The 26,213-nt window shown below is 38.3% G+C and overlaps 1 protein-coding gene across 1 annotated transcript; it reads left to right on the top strand.

The window, feature by feature from the left end:
* Nucleotides 1–1,362: 1,362 nt before the first annotated feature.
* Nucleotides 1,363–25,531, top strand: LOC121415632 (SURP and G-patch domain-containing protein 1-like). The gene is made up of 12 exons (XM_041608920.1): nucleotides 1,363–1,487; nucleotides 5,458–5,750; nucleotides 6,329–6,657; nucleotides 7,223–7,408; nucleotides 9,883–10,006; nucleotides 16,380–16,480; nucleotides 18,407–18,705; nucleotides 21,122–21,293; nucleotides 22,293–22,460; nucleotides 23,107–23,191; nucleotides 24,102–24,237; nucleotides 24,924–25,531. Exons 2-12 carry the CDS (start codon nucleotides 5,512–5,514, stop codon nucleotides 24,948–24,950), a joined length of 1,866 nt encoding a protein of 621 aa, XP_041464854.1. The 5' UTR covers nucleotides 1,363–1,487; nucleotides 5,458–5,511; the 3' UTR covers nucleotides 24,951–25,531.
* Nucleotides 25,532–26,213: the final 682 nt, after the last annotated feature.

The raw sequence follows: 26,213 nt of genomic DNA, 5'->3' as shown, positions 1-26,213 counted from the left end.
ATAGTACGGGGTTAGCGATAGTCCGGGGTTAAGAAAATCCTGTGTAAAAAGGGTATTAGTGAATTCTACTCTATGTATTAAGATCATATTTTCAGCCCGGACCGTCCCTTTAATAATTGCCCCTTTTTTGACTAGTGTCATTTCACCAGTAACATAGGCTTACTTACCATAGTTTTGTTTATAAACAGTGTTTTAATCTCAGTATATGACTTAGGAAGTTCCCTAACGGATAGTCACATTTTTCATTTCGATGAGAATCTCTTTTGTTTGATTTGTCTTTTAGCTTTACCCGCCATTTTTTAGACTGAGTTTTAACAGAAAAAAAGTGAACATATTTTCATTCTATTCAAACAGTGCTATATAACAGATTCATTGTCATTCTTATATAGGCCTAAAACTGTTCCCTTTTCTGTTTGATCAGCTGTGACGGCACCATGAATTTTAAAGGGGTGGAGGAAAAAGACTGAGGGGCCTATATAAATGATGCAAGTCTAAGCGCGAGCTCAAATGTTTATTCATTTTCTATATTCTGTCCTTAAAAATATTCAGTCGCCTCCAGGCGCGGTTCTAAAAGTTTTGGGGGCTTGAAAATTTTTGACCTTGGTACGGTTCAATACAATGAAAATAACATAATGTGGGTTACCTTATACCATGGACCTACTATAGCAGCTGAGTCCCCCTCCCCCATACAAAATGTTTCTAATATCACCTTGTGAAAGGACAAGTCCACCCAAACAAAAAGTTTATTTTAATAATAAGAGAAAAATCTAATAAGCAAAAACTCTCAAATTTCATCAAAATCGGATGTAAAATAAGAAAATTACGATATTTTAAAGTTTCGCTTTATTTCACAAAATAGTTGTATGCACATCTTTCATGACGTCATCCACTTTTGTATTTTATTATATGAAATATAAAATATTCTGATTTTCTCCTCATTGTTAAGTAAAACAACAATAATTCCTCCCTGAACATATTGAATTAGCATTGTTTAATGCTATATGGTTCAGTCAAGTTGTTCCATATTGTCAAATTTGTAAAAAATGAAATATTGTATAATTCAAACAATAAAATACAAAAGAAATAGTGAGTGAGGGACATCATATCATTGACTGTATCATTTGCATGTCACTGAGTTGTGCATATCACTGTTTTTTTTTAATAAGCAAAAGCTTTAAAATGTCATAACTTTCTTATGAATTGAATATTGTATCAATACACGCATTTGGCCAAATATATATACTTTTTTCTTTGTGGTTGATTTTTTTTCTTCTTCATTCAATCTTCTTCTTCTCTTCCAACTTCAGAACTACATGTACCGGTATGTCTCTCTTTAGTCATCATTTTAAGGACACCATATACACGATAATACTACTGTTTCTTTACAAGTTCATTCGGGCTCTGCTCAGTCCTGAAAACGACGGGAAATATTTGAAATATTTAGGCCTTCCTACTCCTCTTTTTGGTGAAATATAGTGTGATTCATGGTATGCAATTTCTGTGTTGAATATTGAACATGGTTTTAGTCTAAAATTAAGCTTAGATCTGTACCTTTTTCTAGTATGTTTTATTGGACAAACTGTGTACACGAAATACCGACGGCGCGCGGTGCCCTAGCTAGGGCCAGGCGCTTCGCTAACCCAGGAAGCTCCGGCCTCGAGGGCCGAAGCGGGCCGGTGCTCCATGGGTTAGGCTCTTGCTACGAAGCCAGGGGTCCGTTTCTCAACACCGTCATAAGTCTAACTTCTTGACTAAATCGGAGATAGTGAGCTACTTGTCCGCTAACCGTTTCACGAAGCCCTCTTTACCAAGATCGGGTACAACAACCTCACTAAATATTTATGACACCTCCGAACCGGTCACAACTTCTTTCTTAATGACGTAGTGGCATCACGTGGGTAGACTATGACATGCAAAAGTGCCTAGAAATGTGAAAATTATAATCTTACGTAATCAATCAAAGATGTTGAAATTACATCTAAAAACAAGTTGGATAATGCATTCTATGATCATTGTAATACAAAGAATCTACAAAAACTGTTGGAAATACTCCACAAAACCATTCATTTTGAAATAGTAAAATAATTTATTTGATAAAGACTCTACCACGTCAGGCCATCCATAAATGGACTCGTATTTGTCGTTTTCAGACCCCTATTAACATTTTGATAAATTCTATCTCTAATTTATGCATAGAATTTGTCAAATAATAAGTTTCAGTATCTAAGATTTAAAAGAAAATTGTTAAACTATATTTTGATGATTTTTGGAATCATAAAATACCGTATAATTATCATCATTTTACAACGAAAACCGTTATGGTTTTACTTTCGCAAACTATTAAAATTTGATATCCCGGGGGTACCCATCTCAACGTCCACATGTGATTTTTTAGCCACGAGATCAATTATTCATAATTCCATTTTCTCAGCAATTGAATGCTCAAGTCTTTATGGTCTAAGTATGTATGGTGCATAATATACCTGTGCTATTATTCTTAAAAGATGAAATTCCCAATTTATCACAATATTTGCAATTTTGTTATAATTTTTCTTTTTGAAAATTATGCTATTTTGTGACTAAGGCTACGTCTCGTCTCCTCTTTTTACCGATAATATCGATATCAAGGTATTTTAGTTAGAAGCATTTCGAGAAACGGGTTTAGTAAGATTGGAACTAACTCCGTGGTTGGTGGATAAAGATATGACTAACTTGTCAAGGTGTTGAGAAACGGGCCCCAGGTCTTCCTTCTCAATCTCATTGACCCACACATACAGTAGAGGCGCACGGCCAATATGGGAAACTCTCCGGCGCTAATGCAGTTTCGCACCGGCCGATTACCAGCACACCTAATTACCAATAATTGTTACCAAATGTCATGACAAGTCTCTCAGTCACATTTCGATGTCAATATATCCACCACTTTTCAAAATATTGTGATCGGGAATGGCTGTATTTTTCGTCTTCGATCTCAACGTCGTTGATCGACATCGCTTCGCGGATCGCTTGGATTCACTGTGCACCGTAATGTTGATACGAACTGAAGTTCGCAACCAAATCGTGCGAACATAGATTCGCATGCGGCATGCTGGCAGTTTGTTCACCACATTTTCGCATGATTTGGTTGCTAACTTCAGTTCATATCAACATTACGGTGTACGGTGAATCCAAGCGATCTGCGAAGCGATGTCTACGCCGTGTCGATCAAGTATCAACGACGTTGAGATCGAAGCCGAAATACAGCCATTCCCGATCACGATATTTTGAAAAGTGGTGGATATATTGACATCGAAATGTGACTGAGAGACTTGTCATGACATTTGGGAACAAATATTGGTGATTAGGTATGCTGGTAACCGGCCGGTGCGAAACTGCATTAGCGCCCTCTCTCCAATAGGGGAGACAATCTCCCACATTGGAGACTTGCTTTGCAAAAGGACAAAAGAAACAACACCAACAAAAGCATGATTTTTTCCACCCAAAATTTTGTCTCACTGAGCTGAGGTCAGAAGCCCATTTGTTTTGTGTGTGATTGACAACAAAAATCCTTATCAAAACAAAAGTAGACGGTGAATTTTTAAAGTAGACGGTGAAAAGGGGTAATTTTTCATGAGGAATCTGCTTATCACATTTTTATTTGCCGCCAAGCCAAGGTAATCCTTTTGCCGCAAATGTAAACAAAGGAAATTGGTCTCCAAAACTGGAGACTGTCTCTGAAATTGGATACCCAAATTCTTCACAAAAGTCTCTGATATTGGAGATAATCTCCCACATTGGAGACAGTCTCCAATATTGGCCATGCGCCCCTACTGACATAGGAAGGAAGCCAAAACCTGAAACTTTCACCCCCAGGATTTCTACTTCTAAAAAAAAGTAAAAGATCTAGCCCTAAATCATGTACTAGGTTAGACAGCTGGCAGCCGTCTGTTTCGAGGAGTTTTTAAACATTTTGTTTTATTTCTCCTCGTACACAGACGGCTCGCTATCGTGCAGCCACCATTAGGGGACTTACAATGCAAAATCCCCCTGCCGGGGCTCTTCAATTTTTGTCTTTAAAAAAAAAGTTTAATGAATCAAAATTTTGAAAATTAACACGACAGAAATGCAAATTAAAATTCCCTCTTGGCATTAATTGCCAAAAAACGGGGAAAAATCAAGTTAAAAGGAACAAAAACAGTGACTTACCTCGGCTATTGCGCAACTTCACTTCCTGTTTTATCTGAACTTATAGTACATAAACATATGGCCATTGAGTCCCCTGTACAGATCGCGCTAGAGCTTTGGTCTCTGTATTTGGTGAGTGAAGCCAACAGAGTTCAGCTGAGCAACCAACATGACAGAGACCAAAGCTTTTGGTCTAGTAGATGTACGGTAGAGTTCATTTCCGACATTTCTATGCTCTTGTTGTTATTTTTGAACAAGAATTCATCAAGAAAATGAGAGAAATATTGTGAAAAGACTGAAGAGACTTGCCCGATGTTTACGCCGCCATCTTGTTTCCAATTGTTCTTCGCCAACGTTACCCGACGCACGCGTCTTTAACGTTGGTGAAAAAATAAGGAATAAATCATCGGTAACAGATATTTCTTGGAATATGCGCAGTATCAAAAGAAAGATAAGAGTCTAACGAAAAACGTGGGCCATCGTTTAAGATAGTATGATATGTCATTTAGACCTAAAATAAAAATATAGACAAAACACTATAGGGCCGAATTGCGCGACAGGATTACACATGCAGGCTCGCACTAACACACTACTGTCTGTAAATGGGGATTATAGTAAAATATCAGAAATTGTTCAATAAATCCACAGAAATGACGGTTATTCCTGTGTAGCATATTGGCAGCCATCTGTTTCGAGGAGTTTTTTAACATTAAAAAAAAAAATTCTCCTCGTACACAGAGTGCTCATGATCATGCAGTCGCCATTAGCAGAGATGCCAAGTTCAAAGACCAGCTATGCGTGAGATTTTCTGTGAATCTGAGTGAGATCACAGACATTGTGTACAATGTATATGGGGATAGGCTATGATAGTTGCATGAGACAGAGATTTGAGGGGATGAACAAGAGTCCAAAATCCTTGAGTCTCACGCATAATGCGTGAGACTTGGTAGCTCTGCATTAGGGGGTTAAAAAATGCAAAATCCACCTGATGGGGCTCATTGATTTTTGTCTTTATTTCATAAAGATATATGGTAGAACTAATTGGGCAGGACATCTCACGCAAAATGCAGTTACTAAAATGGAAAGAAAATATAGAAATGGCTTCATGCGTCACATCTGCCCTGAGTAGTTGCAAGGCAATTGAACAATGCGCTGTGGGCCTGTGGCAAATGTCTTTGGCCAACAGCAGTGCTGATCAGACATTTCTGTATTTTATTATACATGTTAATGTTTACAATTTAGCAATGATTTTTTTAACTGGAGAATTTTAAAAACCTTGCAATCTCCTGCCAGGTTTTATGATTGGTCAACCTTTACACCAGGAGTGAGCAGTACCACTTGACTCTGATGACCATGGCATTTTCTTTCAAGCATGGTGCAGACAAAGGGGCTGCCAAGGCCAGTTTCCAGGATAAAATGAAGAGCTTGAGTGATCAGGAGCGGATGCTTTTACAAAAGAGACAGGAAATTGAGAGGAAGATGGCCCAGAAGAAGAAAGAAGCAGCGGCAGCAGCAGCCTCCCAAGCTGCCGCTGGAGCAAAAACAAAGACACCTCCTGGAGGGGCTACTTCAGCTTTAGCCCGATTGTAAGTTGTGTGCCTTGTCATTCGTGTTATTCTTTGATTTTTTTTCTGACCTTCACAAAAAAAAGTGATAATGATCTGTAATGATAAAAAATCTGACATTATTTCTATTTCTACTTGTAGATGACAAGATGCAGATTTAGTCTACATGTATTTCACTCAGATTCAAAATACTTTTGCTCAGACTCTAGTTTAATTGTTAACTTCCCAAACAAAATAATCTTTCCTTGATGGGTAATATAAGATTCTTTTTTTTAATGGTTAGAAATAAAAAATCTACTACTTTTTGCTTGTAAAAGTATAAATGATTTGGGTTTGAAATGCATGTTTTCATAGGCACATGAATTGTTGCAGAGATAGATGAGTTGTGTGGCTGTACATGTATGATTGACCACAAGCTAAAAAAGGCTTAGAAGTACCTTTTTTAAGACAATGCTCTTTAAAAGAAATGATTTACTGTGTAAGACTGTTTTCATATGGAAAAAGGCTGAGAAACAGTAATGCACTTACTTTATTATAAATATTTGTGAAATGCATTGTTCTTATTCTAAATATGGAAATGCAATTGTGTTTGATATTAGTAACCAATCGCGGAAGACAGCGGTCACATCAAATACGAATGCCACTCAATCCAAACCACCAGCTGCTCCTAGTCCTACCCAAAATACATTCTCAAACGATGGCAGCTTCATGGCTCAGTTCATGAAAATGCAGCAAGAACAACAGAAGAAGAAAGCAGAATCAATGGCAGCGATAAGTCAGCAGCCCCCTCCACCGCCTCCTCCTGCCACACACTCCGCGCCGCCAGCCCAGCAGAGCTTCTACCCACCGTTGGGTGCACAGATGAGACACTTTGCAGAAGAGAAGGCAACACTGGAGAGTATACCTTTGCCACCCACCCCGGAAGCAGGTACAGATACATAATTTGCAGAAATGTGTTTCTTCAAAGCTCTAGAAGTTACACATGAAAGTTTGAAATGAAATACAGTTTAGGAAATAATTCCTAGACCACTTTCCTACTCAGCTTCTGTATGGTGTCCTTTAATGATTATTTCCTGAGCTGTATAGTTTCTCAGGATTGTTTGTATTTTTGTATTTGATTTCAAAAGTACATTTGTTGATTATGCACATATGTGATGCCAATCTTTTGATGATTAATTGCAGGCATAAACGACAGCTGAATCTTGAAACGGTCTAGGAAAAGGCATGCATGTAGATGCCATCTCCTATGAAGTCTATCACAAACTTTTTAATGTTTTCGTTAATTAGGCAGTTCGAAATACTAATGGAATATTGTGCTATTTCATTTCTGTCTATGAGTCTATATATATTGCTCTATTACTCTGTCTCTGTCACTTGGCTCTTCTCCCGTTCCATGTCCAATTCTGATTTTCCCACTCCCCCCTTTCTTCCTTTCCTCATGGTATTACATATATCTTATCTTAATTTGCCCTTTTCTTCCTCTCTTTTTCCAGTGCCCCAAACCAGCAAAGCCAAGTCACCCACCAGCCCTGTACCCCCAAACAGACCCAGCACTTCTGCAGTCCGGGCCAAGATTAGAGAACAGCGGGAGAGGCAGATAGCCAATGTCTTTGGTGATTCCAGCTCTGACGAGGAGGATGAAGGACAGGGAGTGTCCGAAAAACAGGCTTCTGATGTTGGTAAGTTGATTGTCCTCAATACAGGCTTGAGATGATTCGACAATCCCCACATTTCTATATTTTTTAGATCTGGTAAAGTAAAAATTAAGGACATATTGGTCATTTCATTGGGTCGGCACATTTTTATGACATTCTGAAAGCTAAAAAAAAATTGTGTCTCATTTTAATTAGGCAAATTCTTGCCGATAATTACTTCAGCAAAAATTGGAGTGTCACTCAGGCTTACTAATCAAACATGTATTGCAATTTCAGACCTGTCAGTCTCTTGCCAATGATATTTAAATGCAGTGTCCATGTAATGTTTAAAAAACAATTTTATTGAGATTTCAAATTCAAACATGGATTACTATGGTAGGGGACCTTCCTCACATTGACACAGCAAACCTTAGCCACATCTGAATTGAAATTCATTGTGATTTGAAATAGTTGATTCTACATAATACCTTAACATGGACATTGTGAATTATGTGCCATCAGTCAAATGGATTGACCTATACATATTTGTCAAATATATACATTGAAATTTCTTGGAAACTCTGTTCTTAAAAAGCTGGTACACTTGTTATATGTACTCAGTTATATTATGGGTCTGATGAGTCTTTCGCCTTTTTTCCGCCTGATACTCAATTGTAATAAAAAAATTTGTGGCAGGGGTTTTCATGTCATCTCTTTAAATGCATTGATCAGAGATCTTGTGTGAAGATAAGCACTGTTGGTTTGAGAACATGTTGAAATTAATTTGCGGTTTTGCCAGATCCACAATCAACCATAGATTGATTCACTTTTCCAAATTTTGTATTGATTTATATACATGTAATACAGTGCGTATCAAAAAAAAGTTTACACTTTTAAAAAATCCTGTAAAATTATACATTTGTAATATCCTGAAGATTGTTCCACATTTTAACATTGGTACAGGTCCATTAAAGCTAATGACGATATAACTGTCGAAAAATATTTCCGCTTGAGTAAGCACCACTCACTTTTGAAAAGTTAGTGAAAAATGATTTGCGCAGAAATTTGAAAAAGTTATGCGAATAAAAGTAGCCCTTAATCATGAAGAACACATGGAATTTAGCTAGTAAAATTGATTTTAAGATATCTTCTACATTGTTTGACTTGTTTCCTTGCCCAAAACACTTCGAAGAGTGCATTTTGCCCCACCCCACTCCCCCACACACCGAGGCCATCGTGACGATATTTGCTTTACACTGAGCTGTGATTTACATGGAATGGTTTAAGCTTGATTTTCATTTTGTTAATCATTGCTAAGCTTGGGAAAAGTGTGGAGAAACAAGTATTAAATGAAAAATGATATGTAAACCAACTTTCAATGACAAAAACTTAGTGAAAAAATGCTGGAGATGTCTGATATAAACTTTTGTTCAGATTCAGTTATGTCCTCAGATCCAGCTGGCACAAATAGGGTAAAGGTTGTGCTTATTGAGTGTTGAAATTTCAATTTGGGTGGCAAAATTGTCACAAAATGCTTGAATGTATCCGTTTTATTCCAATTGCCTAAAAGTGCAAGGAAAATGTATGATAAATCTTTTGTAGTGTCAGTTTGATTTCGTCCTTTCGACTTGACACAGCATGAAAACAAGCATTTCTGCGCAAACAGATTTCTGCGAGCTTTACAGAAATGGACAGTGCTCACTCAAGTGTAACATTCTGACAAAACTTTTACTTTCATTGGATAGATGAGACCCAAACCCAAGATTATATGTGAAAAAATTACCCACGTGTTGTGTATTTTTTAATTCCCAGGACTTTTTCAAAGTGTAAACTTTTTTGATACGCACTGTATATATGTGTAATTTATGAAACCTAGCCTTATTGTTATGTAGTAAATGCATCTGTAAGGCATGTAGACAAGCTTTTAGTTGTTTTGTTAAGATGAATTTTGCTCAACAGGGTTTATCATGTTGTAAAGAGCTGAAATAGACATTCAAACTGTAACATTCCCATCATTTATGGTCTGTATAAAGAGGCAGGCTTTATTTTTATTTGATGGGGGGGGGGGTATAGCAAATTTCTCATTTTCAGTGCATGTGTTGAAAATTCATTGAATAAGTGTGTCTTTTTTATAGATAAAATGATGGGCCTTAATAGCTCCCCGTCTAATCCTGGTCCTGATCCATATATTCAGAGATTTAGAATGATATTAATTTCAAAGAAAGCACTAAACACCCACAAAATGAAAATATAAGTGTCAACATAGAAGCTCTTCATTCCCCACCCCCTCATCCTTCATCCCACTATTTGAAATGAAAAATTCAAACCAAAGAGTATTATAACTTGGCCAGCCATCTGTCTTCTCTTCTGAACCATTCTCCCAACTTCCAAAGCCCTAGTCTTTACAAGTAAGGTAGTAGAGTGGTGTGAGAGAGAGCCCTCGATTTATGGGAGGAGAGGGTCAATAGGGCCCCCCTCCCAGCTCACAGTGCAACAGATACTCATAGAAGCATATTAAGTCTCTCCGCCAGAGGACGTGGATCTGAAGGAGCTGGTGGACCGTATCGCCAGGCAGGTAGCTGAGGGAGGGGACGCAGTGGAGGCCGTTCTTCTGAGCACCTACCGGGACATACCAAAATATAGGTAAATTTCAAGTACTTAAACACCCCTCCCAAAAAGTTACTCTCCTCAATCATTGATATAGAATATGGATGATTCAATAAAAAATTGTTTTTAAAATCTGAATTAACTCATCAACATAAAAGTGATATGGACGATGCAATGAATATTTAAGGTTAAAAAAAATCTAAATTCAGTATTCAGTTGACATGGATGATTCAGTGAAAGTTGTGTATTTACTACACTGCGCTATACTTACCTATACCATCTCATCAAATTGCTATTCGTTACCCTGACTCGAATAGCCACCGGTAAAAAACTCCCCGAAAGAGGCTAACTGCAAACAGATAGCCTGGGAAACCCGTCACGGGACGAGACCCATAAAACCCCCTCGCCACATATAAGCCTCCTCTTTCGTTACCGCGACGTCGTTGAGTACACTCGAAACGTTTAGCCACCGCGCAATTTTTTTTTATGAATCACGATGTCTGAAGAAATAACTGAATTAAACATTATTAATTCCAAAGCCTCCCCCAACCCAAAAGATCTCAATTAAAAGGGGAGATCAACTCGGTCAAGATAAAGCCGAGGGCCTTTATCTCGGTCAAGACAAAGCCGAGAAATAATAACAGCACGATGATAAGGCGGCCAAGATAAAGCCGAAGAATAGGAAGTCTAACACTTATAACCCGGCCAAGACAACGCCGGCTAATGACACTACACAATCAGACACCCAGCCCCTTAGGCGGGAGGTAGACAAGGGTACGGATAAATCGGAAGAGCCTGTTTACACTCCTTCCGATCGGGGTAGCTCCTCATCAAAGACTAGGGCGGGCAAGAAGAAGCCTCGCGATGAATACTCGTGTTCTAATGACAATCAGGCTCGAGTTAACGACCCACTACAACCCCTATATTTCTTATAAGAAGCTTCGACTGGCCCGGGATTGTGACCGGTCAGTCCATTCATTGCCAGACCCCGCCGAGACGGGTCATCATCAGTTATCTATAGTACAGTCCACCAGGTTGGTGTATCATCGTACTTGTAGAATTGTGCAGGAGTTCATACAGTGCTGTGGAATTAAGATCTATTCTACGTACATGCGGTTTAAAATAATAATAATAATAAAGAGGAAGTATTAACAATTGTAGTAGTTGGATCTTGGAAGCCTTGCAGGCGGTCCTCCCCCATCGGGTGCTGCAATCGACCCATCCCGAGCCGCCCGAGACAATGGGCTAATGAAAACTCGACTCATTCTAGACCATAATTCAATGCTCTAGACGTAGAGAGAGAGGCCTAGATCGCCTCATACAGATCGCGGAGTTGGGGCTAATGATAACTCGCCTCGTACTAGCCGTAGATAATAGGAGTTTTCTATCGTGGGAGAATCTGATTCGGAATTCGATTACCACCGACCCAATTCATTAGAAGAGATTGGGGGCGATTTCCCCCCATCAAATTCTTATAGCAGCTCCTTGCATTCCCTGAAAGCTGCCCAGAAAATGGGATTCGATCGAAGAGATTCACCATTAGGGGTACGAGAGAGTTCTGGCTTACTCAAACGCGATACTCCGACTAGTGGGAACATGCATTTTAAATACTGCCCTCATCTTCGGGCCGAAAACAGTATACCAGTAGCGTAGCGAATAATGAGCGAGAGAGAAGTCAATCTTCCGCCTGAACTCGTCCGTCTGCGATCAAGATGGACGCTCCGTATATAGATCCTGCTTTCGGGACGTCCGCTCCCAGATAAGCAACACTCTCGGCTTATACCCATCAGTAAAGAAGTCTCGAACTTTTATCGGTTTGCCGCTCAAGACTTTGAGGATTTTTTGTGCATCCCTTCGGCCCCGGACGTTGCTTTCCGTGTCGGGGATGCGGGAGCGAGGTAGACTAGATCGGGCCGTAACCCTCACCGCGGCACTGGTTACCACTCAGCCGACTATCAGCTTACAGTTTGCAGCGCTGGACGTGGCCGTGGCCGCCCGGAGCGGTATGGTTTTCGCGATGTACTAGGGGTATCTGATATCCGCTCGTAGTGAGGCTGAGCGGCTTGGACTGAGTCTCTACCAATGACAAGAACTTATTGCTAGAGTCACAAAATCGCTGATCTCCAGTATGAGCAAGCAGCAATCAACACTGCTATGCACAAGGGCAAGGAGGGCTAAAGACTAGATGCTCTCAAGATGATTGAGAAAGGGGCAGCTACTGAGCTGGACTTCTCATTCTCAATAAGTTTCCTTGCAAAGGTAAGGACTTGTTTCATGGACACTTTCAAGAAGTATTGCACAAATCTTTTTCAGCCAGCACCACAGCTGACAAGACATTTTATAAGCTCTCCTCGAGTAGACCTAGTCCAGGGCCAGACCAGAGACCTCCATACGCTAGCTCTAGCTCCATACCCTAGACCTATAATGAACTTAAAGGGTCATCCCCCTCTTCCCTCGCTCTGGTAGTGACGCCAGGAATGAAAGGGGCCGCTGGGAAAGTCATAGGAATCCTCATGGTGGGGGACGGGGCCGCCAGGCGTTCTTTCAATGCACCAATTTCAGGGCCCCCACTCATAACCGGGACTTATGACAATCTAACACTAACCCTTCCCCACAAGCAGTAGGGAGAAGACTATTTCTTTGCCTTTTCATTATTTGAAATCTGTTCCAAGCCCACAGCAATATGTAATATTGAGGTGTTCATGTGCCCAAAAAAAAAAAAAAAAAAAAAAAAAAAAAAAAATCCTTTCATATCAGAAGAACATAGAAAGGAGGAAATAGTGGTGATGGATGAGGTTGTCAAAATCATACCAGGCAAATCATACAGGCATAATGGTAAAACTTGCCAAACTTGGGTTACTTACAAAGTTGCGTTCACTTGTATAGAATGTAGACCTAGTAATATTCTTGATAATTTTGTGGCATCTGAGGTATATATCTACACTATTTTTGGCTTATAAAGCAATGACAGAAGTAAGTTGTAGATGTGGTTTATGGAGTGGTCCTTGGATGCTCAGACAGTCTTGAGATCTCAAACCAAGGCCTGAGGGTGGTGAACCCTTAAGAATTGCTGCTATTGTCCATCAGTTTCTACCACACTTGCCATAATGATATCAGCTTCTCCTTGGAAATATTTATGACATAAATCTACTGTGTGTTCCAATGATAAAGATTCCCATACAATCCCAGAGTTCTCAATCAGGGATTGTGATTAAGATAATATTTTAATGTTCGTAATAGAAATCTGAGTTTAGAAATATTCCAAAATTCTTTTACCCAATTTATTGTGAGCCCGGCAGCCACTGTGCAGCTCCAGACCGATGAGGCTCTATACTCTAAATGTTGAACGCCGAACAGGGTGGTAGCAAATACCCCCCCCCCACACCTGTTTGTGAGAAGTACATTCTACCAACTGATCCAACTAACTGGTTCTGAAAGTGTACAAGGGGTGGTCAATTTTTTGCCTACATCAAATTGAAGGCCAATATGGTATCTCATATATTTTGCCTGCAACTTTCATTAGGAATTGGTTAATGATATTAAATCAGTTCTTGTTTAGCACATATCACATTATTTCCAAAGACCTGGATATTATTACCCTGGGTTTTCGAGGAATAAAGTCCTGCCAGGTACCCATTCATCTCTCTTGGATTGAGTGCTGCGCAATGTGGATTAAAAAAAAAAAAAAAAAAAATTTGCTGAAGGTAATTATGCCATGACTGGGATACGAGCCCACGACCCTCTGTTACAAAGTTGGAAGACTAATCCACAGGGCCACAAAGCCCCACATCATCTGTACGATATTCATTACTATGCAAATGTCATTGGTTTGATCATGAAGCCCTTGTCTGATATCAAAAAGTCGCTATGGACCTTGCAGCAATCCAACAACTATCAAAGGGTTGAGCAAGTGCTGTTTAAAGAGGTTTCCATCCAAAATAACTGTTTGAAAAGGATAGAAAAGACAATTCTAGATTTGTTAGGGATTCCACCAGAAAGGTTATATCTTATGATATGACAGGTTTGTTCTCAAACCAGGGCCCTGTCTTACAAAGAGTTACGATTGATCCAATCAATCTTCCAATTAATCGTAACTATATTGAAATCCATCAGTGTCATAAAATTTTTTCTACAGGAAATTTGCATAATGTCATTTGTAAACGAGAAGCTCACTGAAATTTTAAGATAACAATGAATGCATGAATATACATCATAATTAGAACACTCATGATTCTAGACTCCAGAGATACTTCAGATGGTGTGGCAGTTTACAAATTGATCCAATTTCTGCCTCTTTAAGTCAGATAGCAGATTTATTTCCTTTATTATTTGATGAAGGTTTATCAGTCTCTTTTATAAGGGGTTACTGGTCAACCATAGCAGCCATTCATTCAGGCTTCTATAATAGGGAAACTACCTCAATTCAGCTGTCCTTACCAGACTAACAAGATCCTTAACAGATTCCTCCCAGCCGAAGACTCTTCCCCAATTGGAACCTGCCAAGAGTCCTTCGGTGCCCTAGCCAAATTCCCCTTTAAACCCATACATAATTGCTCCCTTCTTGATCTTTCCATTAAGACAGCCTTCTTGTTGACTATAGCTTCAAGTCTAAGACGTAGTTTGCTTCATGCACCACGGTGAGACCGGGTCATATTCGTTGGGAGAAGGACAGAGTCCGCTTGATCCCTAGACCTGATTTCCTAGCTAAGAAAAAGAAACCCCTAAATCCTGTGATGTTGTTCTTCCAACCATTAGGGGGATATCATGGCTGAATGGATAACGCACTTGACTAGCGTCCTTGGAGTCCCAGGTTCAAGTCCTGGGGTGAACAATGTGATTTTACAGTCTCTCGTCAGTTTCCGAAGATAGGTTATGTTGTCCTGTACGTGCCTTAAAGTGGTACATTGATTAAAGTACATTCGCACTTCCCACCAACTGTTCATTAGTTCAATAGAACCTCACAGCCCTGTTAATCCAATTACAATATCTCGAAGGTTAGTGCAGGGGATCAGGTCAGATGGAGAAAATGCCATTTTATCAGGATCCTTTAGAGCCCACGATTCACGGGGCATAGCAGCATCTTGCGCTTTTCAGGGTACCTCTTTGGAGGAGATCCTCCAGGCATCCTATTGGACCTATTCAATACCTTTGTATCTTATTACTTATTTGATGTAATAGCCAAGACACAGGTTTTGCCTTGGCGGTTCTTGTCTTGTCCTAATTTTTCCTAGGCTATTTCCAGTTGATATATTTCATTAACGTGGTTGATGATTCTTATCCCTTTATTACAAGAGTAGCTTCTCCAGTTGGGAGACTACTCCATTTTATAGTAAATCAGTTTCTTTATCATTGTTATGCCTACTTGTCTGGAAAGGGTCTCGTTTCTGCCCCTCCTCCAGTTTTTCCGTGCTATTCTAGCAATTTGATGAGATGGTATAGGTAAGTATAGCGCAGTGTAGTAAATCAGAATGCTCAGTAGTGAGCATATTATTTACTAACAAGCTATACTTACCTATAGCTCCCCACCCGTCCTCCCCAGCAGACCTCGCCCCTCCTTGGCAACGAAAGAGGAGGCTTATATGTGGCGAGGGGGTTTTATGGGTCTCGTCCCGTGACGGGTTTCCCAGGCTATCTGTTTGCAGTTAGCCTCTTTCGGGGAGTTTTTTACCGGTGGCTATTCGAGTCAGGGTAACGAATAGCAATTTGATGAGATGGTATAGGTAAGTATAGCTTGTTAGTAAATAATATGCTCACTACTGAGCATTCTGTTTTTTCATTTCAAGGCCCATTTGATAAACACAAATAAAACATCCAAAGACAGAAGATAATATTTTGTGAACTGGGCACTTGAGAGGAAACAAAATATAAGATTTAGCACACATCACCACACAGAAATCCAAATTTTGATCTTGATTTTTTTTAGACTAAATTGTTGAACTCTGGATATATTGTTCTGAAATCAGGTATGTCAGACCCCCAATTTACTAAAATATGGGATTTCATTTATGAATCCAATGCAAATCATGCTTTAATCAAAGTTCATGAATGTATGATTATTTTTACTCTTACTGATTAACCACAATTCATCTTGTATATAAAAAAAATTTGCTAATGATTTCCATTGAAATGACAAATTAATAGTCTTTTTATGGATCAAATTAGCTAAGTCTTTTGATGGTGAATTTTTTTTTTTTTTCTGTAGGAGGGTTTAATCCTCAAACTTGTTTTGTCAACTAGACTATGGATGACTATATGACACCTCTTACTATAAGGATTCATTCATTCTGGTAAACAGTTGAAACAAACTGATGTTTTTAGTATTCACAATGTTGAATTTCTTTATTGATGTTATCATTAAAGTAATAACTTCAAGGGAATCAATCTTCATTTGTTCTCATGATCAATACAGGTTCATGCATGACAAGAGCAGCCCTGCCCATGGATACTACAAGACCAAACTAGCTGTGTTTCGTCTAGCAGCTAGGGCCTCCTCCCGTGTTGCACCACCAGGTAAAAGCAGACTTTATACAAGGCTCGACATTAGCGGTGGCCCGGGCCACCAAAAAATCATCTCGGGCAACCATTATTGAAAAACCCACGCCTATGTTAAGTTTTGGTGGCCCGAATCGGGCAACCAATAATTTTCAAAGTAGCGCAATTTTTCTCCCGATTTTGCATGCATTTATCAACTTTCTACAGTTCAAATTGCAAGAAAATTTGTCATGCGCCTTTTTTGTTAATCTACACACAAAGATTGCATAGTCATGACAGTATGTAGGCCTACAGCTAGCATACAGTAACTATTATTCAGCCGGCTGTCTGGGTGAGCTTTGCATGCATGAAACCACTGCAGCTAGCCGTGCGCTTGCAGACTATTCAGACTCAGGGAGCTGCGATACGAAATGTTACTAAGAATCTTCCCCAGAACTTTGAAAATCTACGTCAAAGTCACATTTTACACCAATGAAATGCCCTTCTACAGTCCATATTACTGAAACCTGATTATTTGCAAGCATTAAAAGGAGGAATTATGACCTCTCTTTTGACTCAAAAAGACCGATTTCCAAATGCATTAATACACATAAAACACATAGGTGAGTACATCACAGTCCCACATGTGCATTTGTATGTATGTTGATATTTGGTTTATTTCGACGCTGTGTCTCTTCTAGCCAAAAATGAATAGACAGCTTCTTTCTTTCTTGTTTATAAATGACTTCTTAAACCACTCTTAAGGAAGTAAATACTTTGGGAAGGCATTTCATTGATATGAAATGTGAATTTTTTCCATCATTTTGTCAAATATAGGGAAGGAATTTTCTCACTGTTTTTTCCAGATAAATTTTTGCCGTTTTATTTTTTTTATTTTTTTTTTTTTACAGTGGTTAAACCATTTATACACCCCTTCCCATTGAATATGCCTGATAAAAAAATGTTTCTACTGAAATATAATAATTTTCCCCATTTTTTGATAATTTTGTCTTCTTCATTTTTCTTACATTTTCTTTGTTTTTTTTTTCTCAATTTTGTTTCCCTCTTCTTTGTTTGTGGCTTCATTTTTTCTTTTGTTTTATTTCACTTATTCATTTTTACAATTTTTTTTTTCAATATACTCTTCTAATTTCTTTTTTTATTTCCCCCTTTTACACATTGTTCTAATTCTGCAGCATATTTTTCTGTGATTTTCTGCTATAATATGCTGGAAAAGAGAAAATAAACTGGATTTGGGGCCTGCATAATCTAGGTTTTATGAATTACCACAAGATAAGCAAAGTAGTATAACAGCAAGCACGATTTACATATGTACAAAGAATAGTGGTACGTGGTAGTGACTGCATAATATTTTAGTTTGTTTTATGCCCTATTCATTTATGATTAATGTTTTTCTTAATATTTTTTGGGCCACCAAACTTTACTTATGGGCCACCAAAAAAAAAATTTGAAGGTTTTGGTGGCCCAAACGGGCCACCACCAAAAAAGTTAATGTGGAGCCTTGCTATATATCCAGATTTTAAGAACACTTCTTGTTCAGTTGTAATTGTAGCAGAGCATCATGGCTCAGACCTTGTTTTTAAGCCTTGGTATGACTGGCATTGCTAACTGTAAGGGATCCAGTTTCTTTGGTGTATCTTTGCTTTGATACAGGGTACTTCTATTTATTTTTTTTTGGGGGGAGGGGTGAAATTTTGGAGTGGAGATAGTTATCTGGAAATGAATGTAAGATTCAAGTGAAGCAAGAACTGACTAATCATTCCACCTGTGACCACTTTCATACAGTTACTTAGCACTTAATGTGTCATAGTGTGATTCCACCTTATTGCATGGAATCTATCTTATGTCATATGTAGCTTGATAGTGGCATTCAAGAGCAAAATCATGTAATATGATGAGAATTTTAAGATTGGATAACTCAGTATGTTCCCTCTTTTTGGTTAGCCCCGGCTCCTCCACCACCATCAGCACCCATGTCGGCAGCATCTCCTATGTCAGCAGCAGCAGCTGCGGCGGCAGCGGCTGCAGCGTCCATCTCTCAGCAACTTGGGATGCCATCCTCCTCGGGGGCTGAGGCAGCGCCGGTGAGGAAGAAGAGAAGCCGATGGGGTGAAACGCCGGAGGATGCGCCACCCGTGAAGCAGCCAGCCCAAGGCCTGCTGAAGCCAGTCAATCCTGTTGGTATGATAGGGACATCAGAACTGAGTGAAGATCAGCAGAGACAGCTCAAAGAACAACAAGAGGTAGACTACAGCAAGATCATGATAAAGAAAGAGTGATTACCGTAAAGGCTTTAGTATTCAACCCGTTTGGAGAGTTTCCTCAAATATATAGAAATATGGAATTTACCTTAATTTCAGACCCGTCTTATTTCCAAGAGCAAATGCTGGTCATTCTTTTTGCGTTATTTTTTTCTTCAACCCGTCAACTATGCATGCGGGCAATCAAATAATACGGCGATGGTTTTTGTCTCACCTGCGAAGCAAAGTGAGACTATAGGCGCCGCTTTTCTGACGGCGACGGCGGCGGCGGCGGCGGCGGCGTCAACATCAAATCTTAACCTGAGGTTAAGTTTTTGAAATGACATCATAACTTAGAAAGTATATGGACCTAGTTAATAAAACTTGGCCATAAGGTTAATCAAGTATTACTGAACATCCTATTAGAGTTTCATGTCACATGACCAAGGTCAAAGGTCATTTAGGGTCAATGAACTTAGACCATGTTGGACGAATCAACATCGAAATCTTAACCTGAGGTTAAGTTTTTGAAATGTCATCATAACTTAGAAAATATATGGACCTAGTTCATGAAACTTGGACATAAGGTTAATCAAGTATCAATGAACATCCTGCATGAGTTTCACGTCACATGACCAAGGTCAAAGGTCATTTAGGGTCAATGAACTTTGGACGAATTGGGGATATCTGTTGAATTCCCATCATAACTTTGAAAGTTTATGGATCTGATTCATGAAACTTGGACATAATAGTAATCAAGCATCACTGAACATTTTGTGCAAGTTTCAGGTCACATGATCAAGGTCAAAGGTCATTTAGGGTCAATGAACTTTGGCCGAATTGGGGATATCTGTTGAATTTCCATCATAACTTTGAAAGTTTATGGATCTGATTCATGAAACTTGGACATAATAGTAATCAAGCATCACTGAACATTTTGTGCAAGTTTCAGGTCTCATGATTAAGGTCAAAGGTCATTTAGGGTCAATGAACTTTGGCCGAATCGGGGGTATCTGTTGAATTACCATCATAACTTTGAAAGTTTATTGGTCTAGTTCGTTAAACTTGGACATTAGAGTAACCAAGTATCACTGAACATCCTGTGCGTGTTTCAGGTCACATGTCCAAGGTCAAAGGTCAATGAACTTTAGCTGAATTAGGTGTATCTGTTGAATTACCATCATAACTTTGAAAGTTTATGGATCTGATTCATGAAACTTGTACATAAGAGTAATCAAGTATCACTGAACATCCTGTTCCAGTTTCAGGTCACATGATCAAGGTCAAAGGTCATGTAAGGTCAATGAACTTTGGCCATGTTGGGGTTTTTCGTTGAATAACCATCATATCTCTGTAAGTTTATTGGTCTAGTTCATAAAAAGAGGACATAAGAGTAACCATGTATCACTGAACATCTTGTGCGAGTTAGAGTAGTATGCAAAGTCAGCACTGCTGCTATATTGAACCGCGTGATGCAGGTGAGACGGCCAGAGGCATTCCACTTGTTGAAACTAGTATTCAACCTAGCAATGAAAGATGACCCAGTCTCTCAATCTGTTCTTGTTCTCAATCTGTTCTTAATATTTGGGGAATTTGTCCAAATCTTTGAATTATGCCGGGTTGAATACTAGTGCCCAAACTGTATTGACATTTGCGATCTTTTCTATGAGTATTTTCATCATTAGAAAAGAACCACATTGACCAAAATTGCAACCCCCTCCCTTGTAAAGTAAAAATTATTGCAATTAATCATAACTTTTAATCATAATCGTCCTCTTTCTCAGCTGATGAACCCTTGTGAAAGTTTTACAGAGACTGTGATAGTCCTTTTTAGACTATGGAACTTACTCTTCATTACTTTAATACCTTGTGCTGTAGTGTTTCTGAATTTAGATTATTGTTGCAAACTGCCTTGGTACATCAAATATGTATTTAGATCAGGCGAAAGATAATGAATGTTCATCGTTGCTCTAAAATAGTGCCTCTTCATTTTTAGAATTGAATGAATTGTTCTGTGATATGGTGTAGAATATCCTAATCAGATCTTCTCTTGTTCTATACATGGCAGTGGTCTTGTACCATACATTGTTAGGACTTGTGTGTAGGAAATCTCAAGAATTGATGTGAAGATTTCTTTACATACTTTCCACTTCCTATTATTGTTTTCCTGTATATGGGATCAGGAAGAGAGTGTTTTTTCTGTTGGTTTCTACATCTTTTTGTTCAGAAGGATGCCTTGACTATTCGACTCTATTTGACAGTACTGAAGGCTGTTTGAGTCTTTATGAAAAGAACCATGAATGACCCTCTACATAGCTTCTATAGCAATGCCAGTGAATCTAGGAGAATAACATAAGTTCTTAGTAGGTTCAGAGTTTTTCATTACTAATCTTGCCTTTGTATTGAATTTTTGTTAAAGATGCAAATGTTATATGAGATGGTGATCAAAACCCAGAAAAGAGAAGCAGAGCTGATGATGCAACAGAAAGGCAAAGATCCGGCCAGGAAGTATGAGTATGACAGTGATGAGGATACAGAGGGAGGGACCTGGGAACACAAGGCAAGAGCGAAAGAAATGGACGAAACACGAAGTGAGTCTTGATCTTTACTGTTGCTGCAACTACTGCTCTTCTACTGCTATTCTTTAATTTTTATTCTATAAAGCCTGATGCACACCACACGATCTGGTTTCGATTGAACAAAAATAATAGCTGGATTCATACAGTGTTTTTTTCGCCAGAGGATACAAAGCACAACTATTATTACCCTGGCTTTAGCTCAAGCTACCACTTTATCAGTGGCGCTCAGTGCATTCAAGGAATTAAATCCTACCGGGTATCTATTCACCTCACCAGGGTTGAGTGCAGCACAGTGTGGATCAGTATCGTGCTGGAGGAAATTACGCCATGGCTTGGACTCAAACCCATGACCCTCTGTTTCAAATTCCAGAGGCTAATCCACTGGGCCACAATGTTCCACATAGGAAAGTCTGTAATAACAATTTCTATAACATCCCCACTTGTACAATCTTAACAATTAAAGTTTCAAATTGTGGTATGAAAACTAAAATTGAAATTACATGCTTTTGAGAGCTGCAATATGAAACCAATTTGAACTTTACAATGACCACATGGCTTGTAGCAAAACAGAGTTTTGATTTTCATAATCCTTGTGTTAATCCAAACTTCAAATGAGATGATAAAAATTGTTTTCACATTGATATGCAAAATACAATTCGCTCCGAAATCAGGTTGCAGTCAGATCATAATAGTGTGTGACAGGATTTACTTGGGCTATTATTACTACTGCTGCTGCTACCGTCACTGCTCTTTCTGTTATTACTACTACTATTAGTACTATTAATAAAATCAATACCTCCACTACTACTACTTTACAGAACTACAACAAACCTACAGACAACTAGTTTTATTATTTACCAGGGAAGAGTATGTTATGTTATGGTTGCTTAACTTGATGTTTAACAGAGAACAAAGAGTTACTCTCTATTCCTGTATACTAGTACTTCTCTGCATGTTATCTTCTGTCTCTTAACTCTTCACCTATGCGTATATTTCAATTGACAACGACAGAGAAAGCAGAGCTGTTAACGAGTATAAACAGAGGGAAGCACTTCATCGGTGACTTCTTGCCTCCGGAGGAACTTGAGAAGTTCATGGAAACCTTGCACGCTCTCCAGGAAGGCCGGACACCAGACTACTCGGAATACAAGGAATTCAAGATCCAAGCAGATAACATCGGTGAGTTGTATTTCTGGGCCATGCAGTATTTTAAAATTCATTGATCTTCTTTTAATCTGGACACTGATTATCTGAAGTTAAGTTCCTTTTGATTTTCGGTGAAATTGCGTACCCCCTTCAGGGATGAACCTTAATTCAAAAGTTTCATCTTTCTCATTGTTACCTCATGGAAAATAAGAGCTGTTCTTTGATGAAAAAAAATTACATCAGAAATTAAGAGAGCTCCAGTTGATGAAAATATAGAAATATATTACCAGGTGAGTAAGTTTGATAACCAGTTCAGATCAAAACTTGCTCTTGGATTGAAACAAAATTAATTTCTCTGTAGATTACCTAGCCTCCATATTTATGACCTCTGCTTGCTTTTATATCTATATTGTAAGTTGATTTTTATTGAGTTGCTGGACTCCATATATAAAAGAAATATATTTTTCAGATTTTGTTCTTTCTCAGACAGCAGGAAAATACTTCCTGAAAATTTGAGTTAGAGTGGTCTTTTCGGGACCAAACGCCGACCCATGTTTAGTACATGGTCTACCGTTGAGCCTCTGCATTGATTAATTCTCCACCATGGAAACGTTCAGAAGGAATTTCAAAATATACTTCAACATTTCAGCTCATCTATATCTTTGATTTCCCGTGACAGGTTTTCAGATGCTGCAGAAGATGGGTTGGAGTGAAGGAGAGGGTTTGGGCAATGAGAAACAGGGTATTACTGCACCTGTTAGGAGGTAAGCTTAAAGAGAAATGCCAGTTGTTGTTGTAACGAATATCCTATAAAATGACCACCCAAGTGTTTGTATGTATAATTTAAAAATATGTGACAAATGACTCTGGAAGAATATGTGTATTTGCTGAGAAATTAGCACAATAAACACATAATCCCATCAAATCAAATGTCAGTTATTGTCCCATGCAATATCAGTACACTGCCCTACATTTGCTTTTCTGTGTTATTGATCATAAAGTGTTATCACTTATTCAGTTAAGATTTCATGATCTAGCTCTACGATAGTAAGGTGAAAATTAACCTTGATTGAAAAAAATTCTCTTGGAATGATTATTTGCTGCAACTACATTATTTTACCTTTAATATGGAAAATATTTGTGGTAATTGTGAATTGGTCAAATTCTTTTTTAATCTAATGCATGTTTGGGACCATCCTTTGTTAACTTTCTGTTTAAACAGTTTGCATCACAATAAGTCTTATTGCTACTTCTCGCATTTCATTTCCTTATACCCACTTTATCTAACATCACTTTTTCTGTCCAATATAAAATAAAGGTCACCTGGGGACTGTTTGATAAAAGCTGTTTATGATTTATGCATGATGTGACATGGTACATTGTCTTGGGCTGAACTATATACTACAAATTTCACCTGGAATGCCTTTTTACTATTTGTTTTTTAAACAAGGTATACGGTAGTGATTGGTAAGCATAGACAAGTTTCCTTTAACAAGCATATGATCAGTGACCCTTTCATCATAACATGGTTTTCTTTGGTATTTGCAAATGGATAAACTTTTCCAAATGTTACCAAAGTATTCAATGTGTACTGATTTATTTATCTTCATTTGAATATTTACATTTGATTACTAAACACTGCATTTTATATTTGCCTTGGTTTTTTTTTTCCAGGGGAGATCGCGTAGTTGAAGGAGTGGGTTTTGGCGTTGAGAGGCCAGAGAAACTCAACAGAGATGATGCCAGCGATGAATATACAGCCTTTAGGAAAAGGATGATGCTTGCTTACCGCTTCAGACCTAATCCACTGGTGAGAAAATAGTGTTCAAATTTGGGAATATGCTTCTTATCCCCAACACAAAATATTTCTAAGATGTTGTTTGTCATGATACAAATGAGTATGTTTCTATATTTGTATGTGGATAACAATTTTATTAAGGACCATATTGGAAGCTAAAATAATTATGCATTTTAGAGAGATATGGAGAATCAGAATACAATGCAAATTGCATGCATTTTCAGTGTTTACCAGCAAAGTTTGTTTGCCTTAAAAACTCAACATTTTTGGTCTTGAAAGTGGACTTCATTGTGCTTGTCTGAAGCCTGACTTTCAGGCCTTGGATGAAGAATTCAAAGAGGTTACATCATTTTTTAATGGGGCAATTAAAGGAAAGGGAAGCCGATACTCTCTTTTGGGGGCATCCAAGGAATTAAAAAGGGGCATCAATAGTAAAATTTACTTTCATTGGGACACATGCACTTGATTACTACAGGGCACCAAGGCCTCGGGTCCGAAGGGCACCTTTTTTTGGCCTTAAGTCTACAAATATATTGCAGGGGCATCAAGGTCATTTTGAGGACACTGAAGGCCAAAGCCTTGGGTTAATTCAATCCTAGAATTCTATGACATAGTTGATCACATGATTTTATGTTCATCCAAGCTGTGTATGGTATTTCACACATTTTTTCTCCTTTTTTTTCCATTTTCTTTGACAGAATAATCCAAGGAGACCTTACTACTGAGCTTGTAAATGGAGAGGTCCTTTGAAAATTATGAGATCTTTTTTTCATCATACAATTATCACTTGATCTTGGATTTCCTGCTCTGAAAGTTCTTACTGATGTAATCTCCAGTTCTATATGCACTAAAAAGTAGCATTATGAATAGAGGCACATCATCACGGTCTCTATGGTCTATGAATATCCAATTAGCTGAACTTTTTAAAGTCTTGATTAAAGCTGGTTTAACAGAAGCAGACCTATGAAAACAGCTTATTGTGTAAGTGAAAGTTACACTTAGGGAATTAGACATGGCTATTCTCAAGTGTGTTTATATTTGTCCAGTGCTGCTGCATTTTTTTACAACAAATTAACCCTTACCTAGAAGTGGGGGGGGGTCAATTTGACAACATATTTTGTCACTATATTTTTTTTATCGCGCCACTCCTGGACTTTTTATTTTAAGACTTGCGCATCTTTTGAGACCAAATTTGCGAACCCCAGGTACGCGATTCCTAAATTACGCCACATTTCGTAAGTGCATGTCAGACCCCAAATTGCTCAAAAACGTGATTCCGTGTACAAAGTCAAAGCAAATTATATTTTTCAACCAAAAATCATATATGTGTGATTATTTTTACTTTTGTTACTTTTAAACGTATTTATTTTATGCTATTATCGCAAAAGGGTCCCCGACAAAGTTCATCGGAAAAAGCAATGAAAAAAAAGTTTGAAAAAACAAAGAAATACACAAGAATTTAAAAAGTAATAAAATACATAAGAAATTAGTTACATTTTATGAAGTGATTTAAAGGCAAAAACAACACAAAAAAGACAAATTGAGGTCAAATTTCATACGCTTATTTGCATAATTAATTAATTAAAAGATACAAACAATTTTTGTGACAATTTTACTATACAGTCTTGTAGTTTACATCCGGCGCTACGCGCGTGCAAATTTCTGCGGCGATCGCGAAATCAGCGGCCAAGATCTGAGAGGGAGGTCAAATTGACCCCCCCCCCTTCCCAGTATTCCCTGGTCTGAAATAGACAAGTTAAAATAGGGTTAATGCTCTAGTAATTTTGCACAGACAATCGAATACCATTGATGAAATTGCAGAATTGAATAGAGATTATTTTCATTTATAATCTATCCTATTTCTATCTAGACACCATTGTTCAACTGTAAGTGAGACAGGAGCTGTAGCTTACTGTATATATTTCATATTCACTTTCGGATTATCACAAACTTATCCCAAGTTTGTGAGTCAATTAAGTTGAATGTGA

This window comes from Lytechinus variegatus, chromosome 5 (genome assembly GCF_018143015.1).
Source record: "Lytechinus variegatus isolate NC3 chromosome 5, Lvar_3.0, whole genome shotgun sequence".
Taxonomy (NCBI): domain Eukaryota; kingdom Metazoa; phylum Echinodermata; class Echinoidea; order Temnopleuroida; family Toxopneustidae; genus Lytechinus; species Lytechinus variegatus.
Note: the sequence above shows the minus strand (reverse complement) of the source record. Positions and strands in the feature narration are given on the sequence as shown.

Coding starts and splice junctions, on each gene's coding strand:
- LOC121415632 (XM_041608920.1), top strand. CDS start 5,512: ATGACCATGGCATTTTCTTTCAAGCATGGTGCAGACAAAGGGGCTGCC. Junction 10,007..16,379: donor CGGGACATACCAAAATATAG/GTAAATTTCAAG, acceptor TGATCAATACAG/GTTCATGCATGACAAGAGCA. Junction 24,238..24,923: donor GCTTCAGACCTAATCCACTG/GTGAGAAAATAG, acceptor TTTCTTTGACAG/AATAATCCAAGGAGACCTTA.